Source organism: Coturnix japonica, chromosome 15 (genome assembly GCF_001577835.2).
Source record: "Coturnix japonica isolate 7356 chromosome 15, Coturnix japonica 2.1, whole genome shotgun sequence".
Lineage (NCBI taxonomy): Eukaryota > Metazoa > Chordata > Aves > Galliformes > Phasianidae > Coturnix > Coturnix japonica.
Window position 1 is genome coordinate 5,454,972 of NC_029530.1, and position 14,497 is coordinate 5,469,468.

The 14,497-nt window shown below is 42.8% G+C and overlaps 2 protein-coding genes across 6 annotated transcripts in view; one reads left to right on the forward strand and one right to left on the reverse strand.

Annotated features, from left to right (window-relative positions):
- Positions 1-74: 74 nt before the first annotated feature.
- Positions 75-9,868, forward strand: TRAFD1 (TRAF-type zinc finger domain containing 1). The gene is made up of 11 exons (XM_015877784.2): positions 75-962; positions 2,037-2,172; positions 2,246-2,299; positions 3,421-3,823; positions 5,155-5,421; positions 6,202-6,272; positions 6,465-6,677; positions 7,457-7,583; positions 7,877-8,189; positions 8,595-8,667; positions 9,021-9,868. The coding sequence occupies exons 1-11, from the start codon at positions 919-921 to the stop codon at positions 9,063-9,065; spliced, it is 1,746 nt and encodes a 581-aa protein (XP_015733270.1). The 5' UTR covers positions 75-918; the 3' UTR covers positions 9,066-9,868.
- Positions 9,869-10,733: 865 nt separating this feature from the next.
- Positions 10,734-14,497, reverse strand: part of HECTD4 (HECT domain E3 ubiquitin protein ligase 4) — a 60,765-nt gene continuing 57,001 nt past the window's right edge. For all 5 annotated transcript variants that reach the window (XM_015877752.2, XM_015877751.2, XM_015877750.2 and 2 more), the window contains exon 76: positions 10,734-14,103. In XM_015877752.2, coding sequence (XP_015733238.1) covers positions 13,967-14,103 — 137 coding nt within the window. In that variant the 3' untranslated portion in view covers positions 10,734-13,966. The remainder of the gene's footprint in view (positions 14,104-14,497) is intronic.

Here is a 14,497-nt window from a genome sequence, read left to right on the forward strand (position 1 = left end):
TAGTGATGGGTTTGGGGACGTGTTTGTATTCCTATAGCTCACAGATGGGCCAGAATGTGTTAGAGCTGAAGATACTGTGTTGTGTCTGAAGGTACCGTCCGGCTTCGTTTGCTTTATGTTCACCTCGACATCACCAACGTATAACGCTGACGGGTCAAACTGATTTTATTCTGTTCATAGAACGGTTTGAGTTGTTAAGGGCTCTTAAAGGCCTGCAGTGCTCAGGGACACCCACAGCTCCATCAGTGCTCACAGCCCCATCCCCTGACCATGGGTGCCTGCAGGGATGGGGCACCTCCACCTCTCTGTGCACCCTGTGCATCACTGCCCTCAGTGTAAGAAGGAAACACAACCAGACACAACTCGGCTCTCACATCACACCCCGGAGCCGCTGCCCGGTGACGTCTGCGCCGGCCAATCGGTGCCGAGGGGGCGGAGGGGCCGTTTGGCCGGTGAGCGGCACCCACCGCATCCAGTCAGCTGGCGGCGTGCCTCGGGGGCGGGCGCAAGGAGACCGGTAGGAAGCGCGGGGCCGGGCCCGGTACCGGTGGCTGAGTGCGGAGAGCGGGGCCGTTCTGGTGTTAACCCCTGCTGGGGCACTTGTATCGCGGCTGTTTCGTCTCCCTGTGTCGCTGCGGTAAGCAGGGCTTTCTTTGCTGTCTATACGAAGCGTGGCCTGTCCCGGCCCCAATCCACAGCCCGGAGCTGAGAGAAGGAGCCGTTGGCCGCCGCTGAAGCGCGGTGTCCCGGGGCGGATCGCTGAGTGTGAACGGCCGTACCGGGCAGTTCATTGGGGCAGCGCTCCGGGGCGGCTGCTGAGTGTACAGCCAGTGGGGGCGGCTCCGCAGAAGCTCGCAGCGAGCAGAAGCGAAACTGCCCGTGTAAGCATCGCTTTCGGTTCCCGGGAGGAACGCGGCCATGGCTGCAGTCATGGAGGAGCAGACCCAGCTGTGCGGTAACTGGTAAGGACCGGGATCTGGCGGTGGGGTGGGTGATAACATCGCTTTGGGGGGCTACAAAGTGTTAGAAGGCGTAATTCAACAGACAGCGCTCTCTAGAAACGTTTGGGTTTTTCTCTCCCCCCTATCCCCGCCCCCCAAGTATTAATGTGTTATAAAGCAGTTTTCCCAACCATTACTCGAGTTCCTAAGTTACCAGGCAGCCGAGCAGCTACCACGGCACTCCAGTAAATACAAACTCTTGATTTGCAGTGATGTAGACACTGAGGATGTGATTCAAAGCTGTTCTCGACACATGTTTTTAGGCGTTAAGGACATAAAAACAGTCAGTATGTACGTGTTGAGGAGGCAGTTGTGTCTCTTAGATAAGCTGTTTCTCTTTAGAAGTTCCAGCATTGGTCATGTGTTTACTGATAATGGCGTAGCTTTCAGAAGTTGCGTATTAAGTACAAGCAGCTGAACAAATACTCTTTTTTTTCTAAGAGACATTGAAATGTGAGCAGTTTCTTGCAGTGTTAGTCTAGTTTGTTTGCTAGAAGCATATGCAGTTTACACGCTGCTGCAGGACCACACTGACTTACTAGGCTGTTCACTTCTTGGGGCCTGGCATAGGAGAAAACTGCATGCCTGCAGTGTTTTTCCTTTGTGGCAGAGAAGGGCACAAGGCAGTAGGCAGTGAAGGTAAAGATCCAGCATAACAGAGTTGGTTATCTGATTTTTCCAAGCAGAGCAGTGCTGCATATCTTAGAGCCAAGTTGTTTTTGGGACGAAACTTATTTCAGATAAGTCTGTTGAAGTTGGTGATAACTTGTATAGGCCATTATATTTCTCTTTCACGTGAGGAAATGGATCAACCTTGAACTTTAATGCCCTAAGATAAATTGCAACCTCTGCACAATACATATGTTCACATTGTGACTACATAGGAATGCTGAGGCCTGGCTTTCTCCATAGTTTCTTGGCTCTCTAAACAGGAAAACTCTAGAAATCCTTGTTAGGAGTTTTTTTTTGTAAATAATTACTGAAAATTGTTGTCAGGTTGTTTTCTGAGAAGTGATCTCTGTGATTTTCTCATAGCAAAAAGGATATTCCTGCTGCTAACTTCACCATTCATGAAATCCACTGCAGAAGAAATCTTGAAGTTTGCCGTTACTGCAATGAGTCTGTCCCAAAGTCTGAGATGAAGAACCACATCGAATCTGAACACGTGCAGGTGACGGCAATGCTTCTCCCCTGGAGCTGCTAATTTCTGTGGCATTTAATCTAATGAGGTCTGTTTATTGTAGGTTACCTGCAAGTGCAGTATGAAGGTTGAAAAAAGCCTCTTGGAGGAGCACGAGGTTGGTGTACCTTATATCTAAACACACTTGAAAGATTCTGTGTGGTATTTCCAAATGCTGTTCCTAGAGTCTTTCTATCAGCCAACACCTGGGTTCCAGTCTGCATCCCTTTTATTGAATGCTTCCTAAATTCGAGTTCTCTGAAAGAAGCTGTGGGAAACTGCCTGCTCAAGAGCCTTCCTATCAAACCATTATCTATGATAATAAGTAATTTGATCCTTTTTAGTGATCAGGATGAAAAATGGTAAAGGATTTCAGAAGTACAGAATACAATCATTAACTTAAAATAATAATAATAATCCATTAATGTTGTGCATTTCTGTATCTGCTGCTATTGTTGAGTTTTAATAACTTGTGTCTAAACAGCCATCTGTCAAACACTTGTGACATAAACTACCCTGAAGCACAATGGGATTTTTTGGGTAACTGAATGCAGTTCTCTGCTGCCGTAGCCAATCTTGTTTTAAAGCTCTTTCTTTATTTTCCTTTGGGCTCAGTGAAAGGCAGCTCTGGGAGTGCCATGCAGATCTGCCTATTGCTTAGGAAACAAAATAGTTTTTTCTTTGAAGACGCATCCAGTCCAAAACACTGGAAGTTGTTTGTTCTGGAAGTTTGTGAAATACTTTTGTTTACAAAGTGGCAATGTGCTATTGCAGCATCTTCAATTATAACATGTATTTAATATATGTTTAGCTTCAGTGTAGTGTAAAGAGTGTGTGTAAGTGATAGTTGCTCAGTAGTAAATGCGTTGCAAGTCTGTTCCCTGATGTAATAAGCACTAATAAGTCTTTAAGCAGTACTTAAATGTGGTTGTGAAGAATGTTTCTTAAAAATTAACTTTAAAAAGCACTATGTGAAGCTGCTGTTAAAGCATTGCAGGTTTAAAGGGAATGTTTTGAATGTTGGTAGTGCTTCAGCTGACAGCTTTCTGACTACACAGGTGATACAGTGTATCATTCTTTTATTTCTTGTATAGTATTTTATTTCAGGCTGCTCTTCAGTGCAGCTTTGTATCTAGCTAAAGAAACAATAGCAAGCTCAACTCAAGTAAAGTGAGAACCTCCATTTACCTTTGCCTCCGTCTTCCATATGTTAAGAATAATCCCTCCTTCTTTTTTTAGACATCAGCGTGCCCTTTGCGTCCTGCAGTCTGCCAGCATTGTGACATCCAGCTTACTTTCAATAAGCTTCAGGATCATGAAAGTTACTGTGGAGCTAGGACTGAGATGTGTAGTGGTTGTGGCCTTAACGTAATGGTAAAAGATCTAAAAGAGCATCCCCAAGTCTGTGGGAAAGAGGTGAAGCGAGTAAGCAAAACAGTGCCTCGCTTTGAGGCAGAGGATGCAGGTTTGCATGCCCTTCGAGACATTAGAAACCAGTTAAGATCAGATAACTGTGCTGTGCCTTTGTGGAGAATGCCCAGGGCACTAGAAAGGCAGATCTATAGCGACTCTGTAGGAGACAAAACACTTAAGGACATTAGAAGAAGAAATGTTTCAAGAACACAGAGAAATCAAAATCAAGGTAAGGTATAGATGAAAGTAATAACTTGTTTTTAATCTGCCATTTGCCAGGTGATCCAAGTAAAAGATTTATGTGATACTAAGTAAGAAAAGTTGTGGAGGCAATGAGTGTGGCACTATTTTGTTGTGGAACAAAGCTGCAAAAGTATAAGCCTCCTAAATGGAGGACTTTTGAGGTAGCTGGTGAGATGACAGCACAGGCAATGCACTGGGCTTTCACCTCAAGAAGTACCTAACTTTAAAATGATGCTGGAATTGTTTGCTCACTTTAAATCCTTTTGATTTTTATTTAGCAGCTCCACTCTTCCTTTAAGTAGAAGGCTAGGTAAGATCTGTATGTGGTTCACATATGAAGTGCTGAGCATTTCTGCAATAACAGCCTGTCTGGACATAGCTGAGACTGTTATAAATGCCTCTGCTTGCTCATAAGCCTCTAATCTCCCACCTCCATGTGCAGAGGGTCATGTCACATTTAAGACATGCCCTTTCCATGAGCTCTCTGCTGAACGTGTGCTCTGCTTTCTGCTGTGGGCTACTCAGAGGGTTTAACACTGGAAAGTACTACACTGCAGTCTTTGCCATAGAAGACTGCCTGGCTTGCAGAAATAACTTTTGGGGTTAGTTAATGAAGCTAAATGCTTGGAGGACTATAACTTGTCCACTTGTACTGAGTTCTAAATTATCTTCTAGTAAGATTTTCATATGTGTATTAAGTTTTCTTGAATTTCTGATATAATCAAGATGAATAAAATGCTGGAGATATTTGAAACATGCCAGCATGGGGGAGGAGCTCAGCCTTCCACTAGACATCATCAGTTCAGTCTTGGGCCCTGTTCTGAAATGTGGTGGGTTTTTTGTTGTTGATTGCTTGTTTTTATGTATAACTCTACGACGAGGAAACATTTCATCATTTTCTTCTGTATGTGTATAATACCCATTTGTCAAATGTAGTATCATTAAAAGGAATTTGTTTTTCCACTCACACATTAAAGAGACAAGGTTGAAAAGTTCCAGCCTCACAGAAAGTAGTAGATGCGTGTTAGAATTGAGCCTTGTTCACAAGGTAGGATACAGAACTTCTCTCCTTAACTTCATAATGTTTGTGTAAGCGGAACAACATTTTCTGTTCTTCTTTCTCCTCTTTTTGGTTGTTACAAACAGAAGCAGGATGACTGTTTTCCTTCTAATTTGATACAGGAAGTGTCCTAGGCTGTGAAATACTGAACTCCATGAGTGTCCGCACGTGAAACCCTCTTGGTTGAACTAGACTAATTTGCTTAAGTAATTGTTGCAGGTTTAACGTTACCTAAAATTTATATTCATCTTTTGAAGAGTATGGACTGGAGCAGCTGGAGAGAAATAAAAACACTAACTCACTTTATGAAGAGCAGAATGCCAATTTAGACCACATGTTGGCTCTTAGCCTTCAGAATGAGAATAATCCTCGCAATAATTCTGCGGCAGAGATTCACAGGGACGTCTGGGAAAACCACTATGCCAAAGAATCTGTGCCATCTTCCTGCCCCAATGAAACAGACAACTCAAATACCTTTCCTTATGACTCTTTATTGTCTTTGAACACTTCAAACCACTTGAAACGTAAGTATAAATGCTGTCTTATTAAGTCTGAGAGAGAAAGAGGATTCTTGGATGCAGACTGTCAAAGATCATCTAAGTAGATCAAAGTGAAGCTCTTTGAGACTCCCTCTAAATAATTGTTAAATAATTAATAGTAGGAGATTAAGCATGCCATTTCTTTCTTAAAAGTTATCTTCTGTCCCCTCAAAAACAGTAATACTTCTTTGAACAGAAGTAAAGCAAGACAGAAGGGGAGGAAGAACTAAAAGGTGTAGTGGAGCTCTGACCTTGATATGTTCATCCAGAAATTCTTTTCAACTCATAACAGTTCAGAACAATGCAAGGACAAGCACTGATATTACTCCAGGCCTTCAGTTCTAAGTGAAAACACTGGTGTACCTTTAGAAGCAAAATAGGTGCCTGTGCCCATCAGTGCTAAGGGATTCATAACAACAGGCTTTCTTGCTGCCTTCCTATCATGTTTATTCTCAACACCTGTGAGAGACCTGAGGTGCCAAATTAATTTGAAAGGGAAAATAGTATGAAGGGATTTATGTGGGGGCAGTAGTAGGCTTTTGTATCATATATTTGACCCCAAAACACTTTTCTGTCTCTGGGTGATATGGATTTACTCAGAAAACTCAACAAGTGGGACTACAGTAACTATTTCCTTTGCATTTGCTTTGGTTGCTGTTCTGTGCTACAGTACAGGAATTTATTGCTTAGGAATTTTGAATCTAAGTTGATCCAAATGAAGCCAGGCTCTATATGGTAGAGGATATAACCATTATTGCTTTGCAGGTGATGAGATCATGTTGCCGTGTGAGTTTTGTGAGGAGCTGTACCCTGCTGAAGATCTGATTCTTCATCAGGTTTAGTACTTCTTTGTATTGTATCTAGGAGCTTGCAGTTAAGACCTGTTTGTTACTGTGACCGAACAAAGGTGCAGTGTTTGCTCAGTGATACAGTTAAAGTCTAGTAATTTTATCTTTGCTCAGCATTATTTTTAAAACCCCTGTGTGCTAAATGAGATGGCTAACTTTTCTATGTTACTTGCTTAACAGACAGGTTGTAACCCAGCAAGTGCCTTTGCTTCCTTCAGTAAAAGGAGTTCTCTGGATCCACAAAAATATGATGATCTGCATAATATTGGGTACAACAGCTATAGGTCTGATTATTCATCCCGGTACCAAGCTGTCCAGGAAGAAGGAAACATTATCATTCCCTGTGAATTTTGTGGCATCCAACTTGAAGAGGAGATACTTTTTCATCATCAGGTAATAAACAGAGTTCAGTATGTTCTGTCACATTTAATTCAAGAAGTTTGGCAAGTTCCATGTCCTTTTGGAGTGGAATATGGGAACCCATGTAACTGCCCCCTCTATCAGACCTTCCTAAATAAAGCCTGTTGGTAACAGCTATGCTGCTGTGGTATGCTGAGGCTCCTGGTGGGGAAAGAAAGAACTATTGCTCTGAAAGTTCTTGTGAAAACTAAAGAAAGGGCCCTGAGATTACACAATGTGAATGTTTGATTTACATGTGGGAAGTTGCACTGAAACCAGGCTGTATGAATCACAGCTGAGGTGGGAGTGGAGTACAAGGCTGTAACCTGTGTAGGTAAGGGAGGAGGTACACAACACAGACAGCTGTCAGGGTGATACTGGGAACCTGATCAGACTTACAGTGACAGGAGTTAAGGGCTGTTTGTCACATGCTTGGGACTTGCTTTTCAGAGTCATCACTAGGTGTGGGGCAGAACGCTGAGTAACAGTGCTTGTTGGTTGGCTGGCAGCAATGCCCTGGGTGCAGGGTGGCTGTGTTTTGCAGCTCTGGCTGGCGATGGCTTTTCTCCTTAGGGCCTGTGATAGCAAGTAAATGTTCCTACATTATGTGTGTAAGAGAAAGTGTGGGTGTCAACAAGCCAGTATCTTCCTCTTCCTAAAAACAAATCCCGAATAACCTTAATGTTCTTGACGGGCAATGTTCTGCCATGTTTTTACAAGAATAAATTTGAATGATCTGTCACTTAAATACCCAAATTAATGGTTTGCTGTAGGATCAATGTGACTTGCGCCCAGCCAACCCAGCAGACAACTTTGCATCACAGCAGCCACCATCTCCTCAAAACAACAGAGAGAGAAGAGAATCACCAGAGCTGGCTCGGAGACGAATCAGGCATCAAGGTGTGGGCAAAATACACTTGGATGTATTGTTTACCTTTTCACTTTCAGGGACACTTTGTGTTCCAAGCTGAACAGATGTTCTTAGCTTTTTTCTGTCTCCAAAATAAAGCATTCAACCTTTTACTGTTGTTCTAGTTCTGTGCATGAAAGATTAAATGTCTGAAACTCGGTATCCTTAGAAGTCTCTTTAAGTCCTGTACTGCCTGTATGGAAGTTAGGTGTAGTTCTGCTATCTGGATGGATGTTGTGTTTACTGTTCCTATTAAGTGCCCCATTGTGTTTTTTTTTCTCAGGAGATGTTTCTTCTCAGTGCTTAGAAGGCTTCAGGCAGCAGAGGCTCAATAATCCTACAGGAGGGAACAAGGCATTGAGTAATGCAGCAAATGCCAGGAGTGCACCACTGACCTCTTCTGGCACTGGGAGAACTAGTGATGCCCCGAACTCGAGAGGGAAGCCGAGGAAGGTGGCTGGTAATGAGGGAAGGCTGAAGAACAGAGGTGCGGGTGAACCTGCTGTTGGGGCAATAGCACGTGTAAGACCTATTCAGAACCTTCATTCAGAAACCTTCTCATCCAGCTCGTCCAGGACTTCTCCAGCCCAGCCAAGGTACTACTTTGCTTTGCTGGGGTGCTGAGAGCTGTCTGCAGTTTCAAGCTTTCTCTGGGCCTGCCCTAAATACTGAGGGAACTGTGGTGCAGCAAGGGCAGAAATCATAGTGCATTCATGGCTGAGCACTTTCTTTGCTGCTAAATCTACCTTGAATTATCACTAGGCTGAATCACACGTGGCCTTTTTAAAAATCTACTGTGTGTGTGTTACTGAAATGCCTAAGGGCAACTGAATAGAGGGTATGGTTCTGCTACAGAAATAACTGCCTTGAGATTCAGAAGAATGCAGGGCTTCATAGAGGTTCTAAACCTCCCGTGTGGAGGAGACTGCTTATTCAGGAGTAACAGGGCTGAAATCAGTAGACTTGCTTCATCTGAAAATATCCCTGCTCTTTCTCTACAGCATCAGAAGTGAAGGAGGAAGGAAGCCAGAGATGTCAGATGTTCCAGTTGGCTTCAGGAGCAGGAAGGTGAAGGTAAGGCAGCCAGTACCTGATCGGTTGGTGCTTTGCTCTATGTCCTGCAGTCAGCTCTTCAGTCTTTCAGTGTACAAATGTTACAAAGCATTTAGATGCTGCTGCCTTGTTTGTTGCTTGCTTGGCTCATTCTGCTGAATGGGACTGCTTAGGAAGAGCAAATGTTTCCTAGCAGTTTGCCCTCAAGTTGGTGCCTAGGTGAGACAGATACATTTGCCTCATTTTGTGATGAATGTTGCTGGGATTTGAGCTACTTGCAGTCCTTCCTGCTTCAGCAAGGTTTTTCATCAATAGTTTTTAGCTAATACCTTTTGAAAGCAGCCTTTTTTCCCCCCCCTCCCTCTCCCTTTTAGGCAAAGCCCCGGAGCCCTGAATCTGGGTATCCAGAAGAAGAGTGATCTACCACACATGAAAATGTTACCTAGCACTCTACGCACTCTACTATGCACTATAGTACTTACTTATCTGAACGCAAGTAATTGCTATATTGCCATATCATTGAAAACTTTGTATGAACTTAAATTTTTATGGGCAGTGATCGTTTTATATATGTATTTTTTAATTTGTGAGCGTATACTACAGGTTTTTACTTCTGTGACCAACACTAGCGATGTTCTAAGATATGCATTTGCTAGTACACTTCTACTTAGGGAACATCATTCTGTTTCCATACTAGCTTTTTGCAGCACCCACTGAAGAGAATTTATTTTGTCATACTCATCTCTAGGTATGTTTCCTGCTTGCTCAGTGCTAGTTATCCTGAAGGTAGCAATGCTATGAGGATATGCAAAGCAAGCTCTCAGCCAGGACTAGGTGAGGGATGTGGGGCAGTAGCTTGTCAGAGCCCTCTGTGCAATTCTCTGTGCTGGTGCATGGGGAAACACCCAGTGCTGTGAGGGGGGCTGGTCTGTGGCATATTGAATCTAGCCCTTTGGAGTAGTGAACAGCTGAATAGAGAGGGACAGGGAGCTACACTGCTACCTCACAGTTTCCTGTTGTACACGAGCAGCTCTGGATGGTCCCTGTGGCACATAAGGCAGCTGCACGTCCCAGTTTGTTACCTGAAAGGCTTAGGGCATCATGACTTCTATAGAGGATGAGCTCTAATCCTGGGACTGTATGGTAAAATGCTTTTTAATGCTGTATTAATTGATGCTTTTTAGAACTCCTTGTAATAAATTTGTCTAATGATGTCCTGAAATGTTGTGCACTGAAAGTCTGTTAATTTTTAAGTGGTATTACACCCTCACAAAGCATTTTTCAAACCCTTCTGCAGTTAAGTTTTATCACCACAGACTTAACAAATCCAATTCATCAATTTATGTTCTATGAGCATTACCTGCACTTGTCTTTGTCAGTTTGCTTTATGAGAGCTGTTAGCATCCCTTTTGTCTGGCGCAGCATAAGGGATTTGGTGATGCACAGACTGCAGTAGGCAGGACTGAACTAATAGCTGCAGTCATTAACTGTGCACAGCATTTGGTATTAGCAGCAATAATTAGCGAGGTGCTGTTGCAGGGTATGGCAGCAGTAGCATGCAAGGGAGAGGATGAGAGGTGGCAGAAGTGGTCTCAGTTCTAAAACAAAGACATTTTATGGATGCTTCCACTACATGTAAGCACTTATTTTTACAAGAGAAGAAAGGTATTAAACAGGTAGTAACCAACCTCGCACTGGCATTTCTGGGGAGAGCTGCTAAGATAAAGGAAGCGAAGCTCGCTTTTCTGTTGTATGAGAAGGTTTATAGGGTGTATTGGTTCAAACAGCATGAGGAAAAACTATAGAGCTGACACCATGGATTACTGCACTATTTCTCACACTTGAGAAATAATGTGAACTATCTCAACTAAGAAGTATTAGCAATCATTTTACTTTACCTTTTGTACAAAATACCTATATTTCTGGTGAGAGTAAATACAAATTGCAGTGTATTAACCTAAAGAAGTGGGGTTAAAGAGCCTGAAACTTTACTTCTAATACTTCTAATTCTCTTCATCAATGCAGCATCAACACTGGAGGATTACTTTAATTTCCAGCCCCAAATAAGGACACAATACATCTAAAGGGATGTTAAGAATCTCCTTTATGCAAGTGTACACTGTATGGCCAAGAGCACTTAACAGGTTAATGCTGTGTACGGTACCAAGATGGACACACACCAAGCTAGAACTAATACCCAGCTTCAGAGTTTTTCCATTGTTTAGTATAACTTTACATTCTGAGTATATATAAAAAAAAAATCACAAACCAATCTTTGTTTTGACAAACAAGCCTATTACAGACAATGTCAAGTTCATTTAAAGCACAAGAAAGTAATGATGATTAGAAAAGCTTTTAATTAAAGGCCATTTGTGCTACAGTCAAACCACCGCAGCACTTCCCTCCTAGTAACTTAGAAACAAACAACTTATCCTCTTGAAGGGATTACACCATTCTTCAGGAAAAAACAAAGTCAGTGAAGGTTATTTATTCATGTGACGATTTTCCTGTATAAGAAGCTTCATTTACACAGCAAGGTGTAAACAGCATTGATTAAGTTTGTTATTTGTATTCATAAATAATTAATTGTAATAAATACGTATCAAGTAACTTTACAGCAGACTTTTCAGGGCCAAGATGCAGATATGTTCCTTTCAAATGTGCTCTTTGGAAGGAGAAGACAGACATTAGCAGCAGTTATCTTACAGCTGTAATCAGAGCCTTGGAAACCATTGGCATACTGAGTTCTCAAACACCTGCATGTGAGGTATTTGCAAGTCCACTTGAAGTACTGAGGGCCTGAAATGGGAGATTTAAAACCAACACAGAAACAGCAATTCAATCATTGGAAAGAAACCCCAAACATCCCACTGTCAGCAACAAGAGTTCTGTCATGGAAGTCAGCTGATGCTCTTCACACCTGTCTGAGAATGCACATCTGAGATGGGAACAAAATGGCTCTGAACCATTTGTTCTGCTCAGTTTTCCCCTTGGTCACTGAAGCTCAGTGTGTGTGTTTGCATTTATTCTGAAAGATTTCTCAGCTACATATATGCTTCTACCAGGAAATGGACAAGATTCAAGAGTAAATATTCTTCTTACATGTATTTGTTCCTTTGAAAAGGGACACACGCCATAGAAGGGAACACAGCTTTCCTAACCACAGGAGTTGGAGACTCTGTATGCCAGCAACTATCTCTACAACTGTTGCACACACATTTTTCCATTCGCTCACAGAAGAACAAGAATGTACACACTTGTTTAGGCTTTTCTCTCTCTTACTCGCACATTGTCTTCCAAATACCACACACTCATCATTCCCAATATTCACAATAATATACAATAAATACAGCTTTTTCGATTCCCATTACCACTGACAAGCCAAATTAGTGTATGCTGTCTTCTAAAGAGACAAATAATACCCACCTTGAAGCACAGTTACACACACACCATCATAGACCTTTCATGTGGTCGATGTGCACTAAGCACATCAGAAGAAAAATAAATAACTTGTAGCTCAGTACTGGCACTTAACTTACATATAGCACCGAGCCGAGTAGCACAGCAGTAATTTCAGTATGTTCTCTTCAGTTCTTCAGCACGTAGGTAGTTCTCACTTGTGTCTGGCTCGAAGTGATTAACAAAGCAATGCCTTATTTTAAACGCACCCATTACAGTGCAACGCAGTTTTCACATGAGCAAAGGTAGACGTGCACGTCGATGGGCTGTTTGGACACCACTGCAGAACACACCTTGTGACATACCAAAGCTTCGAGAATTGTTCTCTCCCCGTAACCTACCAAGATCTGTGAATATACAATAGAAGCTCTATCTTCCAACAAGCAACTTTGTGCCTTCCCCATCACCTCATCCTCCTTTCAAGTGTCGCATTTATAGGATAACTTACTCTCTGAGATCATTTTTAGGTACAAATATGAGTGAAGAGTTAAACTCAGTGCTCGTCAGACCTCACCTGCAGTTCTATGCCCAGTTCTGGTCTCCACTAGACACAAAAGATGAGGATGGACTGGAAAGGGTGCAAAGTTGGTCCAGAAAGACCATCAGAGGGCTGAAGATCCTGCTCTTTTAGGAGAGCCTGAAGGAGTCAGGTCTTCTCACCCCACAGGAGGCTCAGGCAGGACCTCATCACAGTATTCCAGTACTGAAAGGGTGGCTGTATGCAGGTGGAGGCTCTCTCCTGAGAAGGAGCCACGTGGAGAGGGCTGGGGCAACAGTACAAGCTACACTGGGAGAGGTTTCATCTTGATATAAGAATAATCTCTCACTGGTACAACCTCCCCGAAGGCACGGCAGCATCGTCATCACTGGATGGCCAGGCCATGGGACATCTCAGCCAGGCTCCCTGTCCCCACAGCAGGGCAGGATGTCCCTCCAACATGGGCTGCTCTGAGCCTGACTGTGATTCTCTGATTATTCTGAAAGCTTGTTTGGAAAGAGGATGAAGTCACAGATTATAAGCTCATTCCTTAAGCCATACAGAGAGAAGCCATTTTGTTTCTGCTAATATTTTAATTACAATGAAGAAATTATTTTGTTACTAAGCAAAGCAGACATTCAAGAACATGTAGGGCAAGAACGCCACTGAGTTATGTTCCTTTTCATGGTTCCTTCACTTGGAAACTTTCCTAATCAGAAGAGTCAAGCTGAAACCCCACGTGAATGGTGGCAGCTACCTGTGTGCTTGCTTAACGTTAAAAAGTTACAAGAAAATGGTGGAAATGTAAACATGCATTTTGGCAGCGTATTTTCTGCTCTAAAACCCAAGAAGGGCTGGAAGCCCTGCAATATCCTGCAGCTGGGAGAGAGGCAGCGCCGTGCCCAGCTCTGGCTGGTAACCAGCAGCAATCTGCTCCCACACCAGATTCCTTCCACTCTGTACTCAGAAATGCTCTGCAGGAGGGCAATCTATGAGCCTTCACCTTGGAATTCTCTCAGCCTCAGAACATCCTCACTTTTTGTTGTGTTCACGTGGGTAATATCATTCTGAGTTAGAAAATTAGAAATGTACATGTTTAAAGGTTTTTCAAAATTAAATTATACACAAACCGGTCTTTACTAAACTATCCTACAAATATTTCCACAAACAAGGCAGCAAAATAACCAGTCCACCACAAAAATCTACAAATACAAAATGTAAGTCTTCCAGTAATTATTGTAACGGGAACAAAAGTTCAGAAAATAAATTAACCTCCAGCTGTCACACAGTGTTACAGGAGGTATCTGTACGCGAATGGAAGGGTTTCCAACATTAGCAGTCAAGAAATAATCCGGAGTCACCTCAAGGCATCCTCTGTCCCGCTCAGCCGCTGAGAGGATCCTCCCGGTAGTGGATGGCGTATCGGAGCTTCTCCAGCATGATGTCCAGTGATGAGTACTGAGGAAGTTTGATCATGAACATGCACGTTTCCACACGGATGTACCGAGAGTCCGGAGAACCTGAGTGGGAAGATGCACCAGGAATCTGAATGCACCTGCTGCTTTTTGCCTTGTTCCCCAAAAGCAAACCCCTCCCTGTGCTGGATACTAACAAATATCAAAAGGACAACATTCTCCCCAATGGATCTCTGGAAGCTCACGTAGTGCTGTACCTCTGCACAGCTCTGAGGCTGATTTCTGACTGTTCTATCACTTTAAAAGCATACAAGATAAATATCTGCCTTCTAGAGGCTACAGATGTGTTAAGCAGTTAAAATTCTCGTTATGGCTCCTGCAGAATTACGTGTTTTAAAAATCTTTTCTTACAGCCACAATTATATGCCTCTTGCGGCAATCATTTGCACTTAAGATCATTTTTCAATTAAAAACAAGAGGAATTGAGAACTGTGATCAT

Bases quoted from the DNA above. Each gene is read 5' to 3' on its own strand.
- TRAFD1 (XM_015877784.2), top strand. From the start codon at position 919: ATGGCTGCAGTCATGGAGGAGCAGACCCAGCTGTGCGGTAACTG. The intron at 2,300-3,420 runs GTTGGTGTACCT...TTCTTTTTTTAG, and splicing joins GCCTCTTGGAGGAGCACGAG to ACATCAGCGTGCCCTTTGCG. The intron at 8,668-9,020 runs GTAAGGCAGCCA...TCTCCCTTTTAG, and splicing joins TCAGGAGCAGGAAGGTGAAG to GCAAAGCCCCGGAGCCCTGA.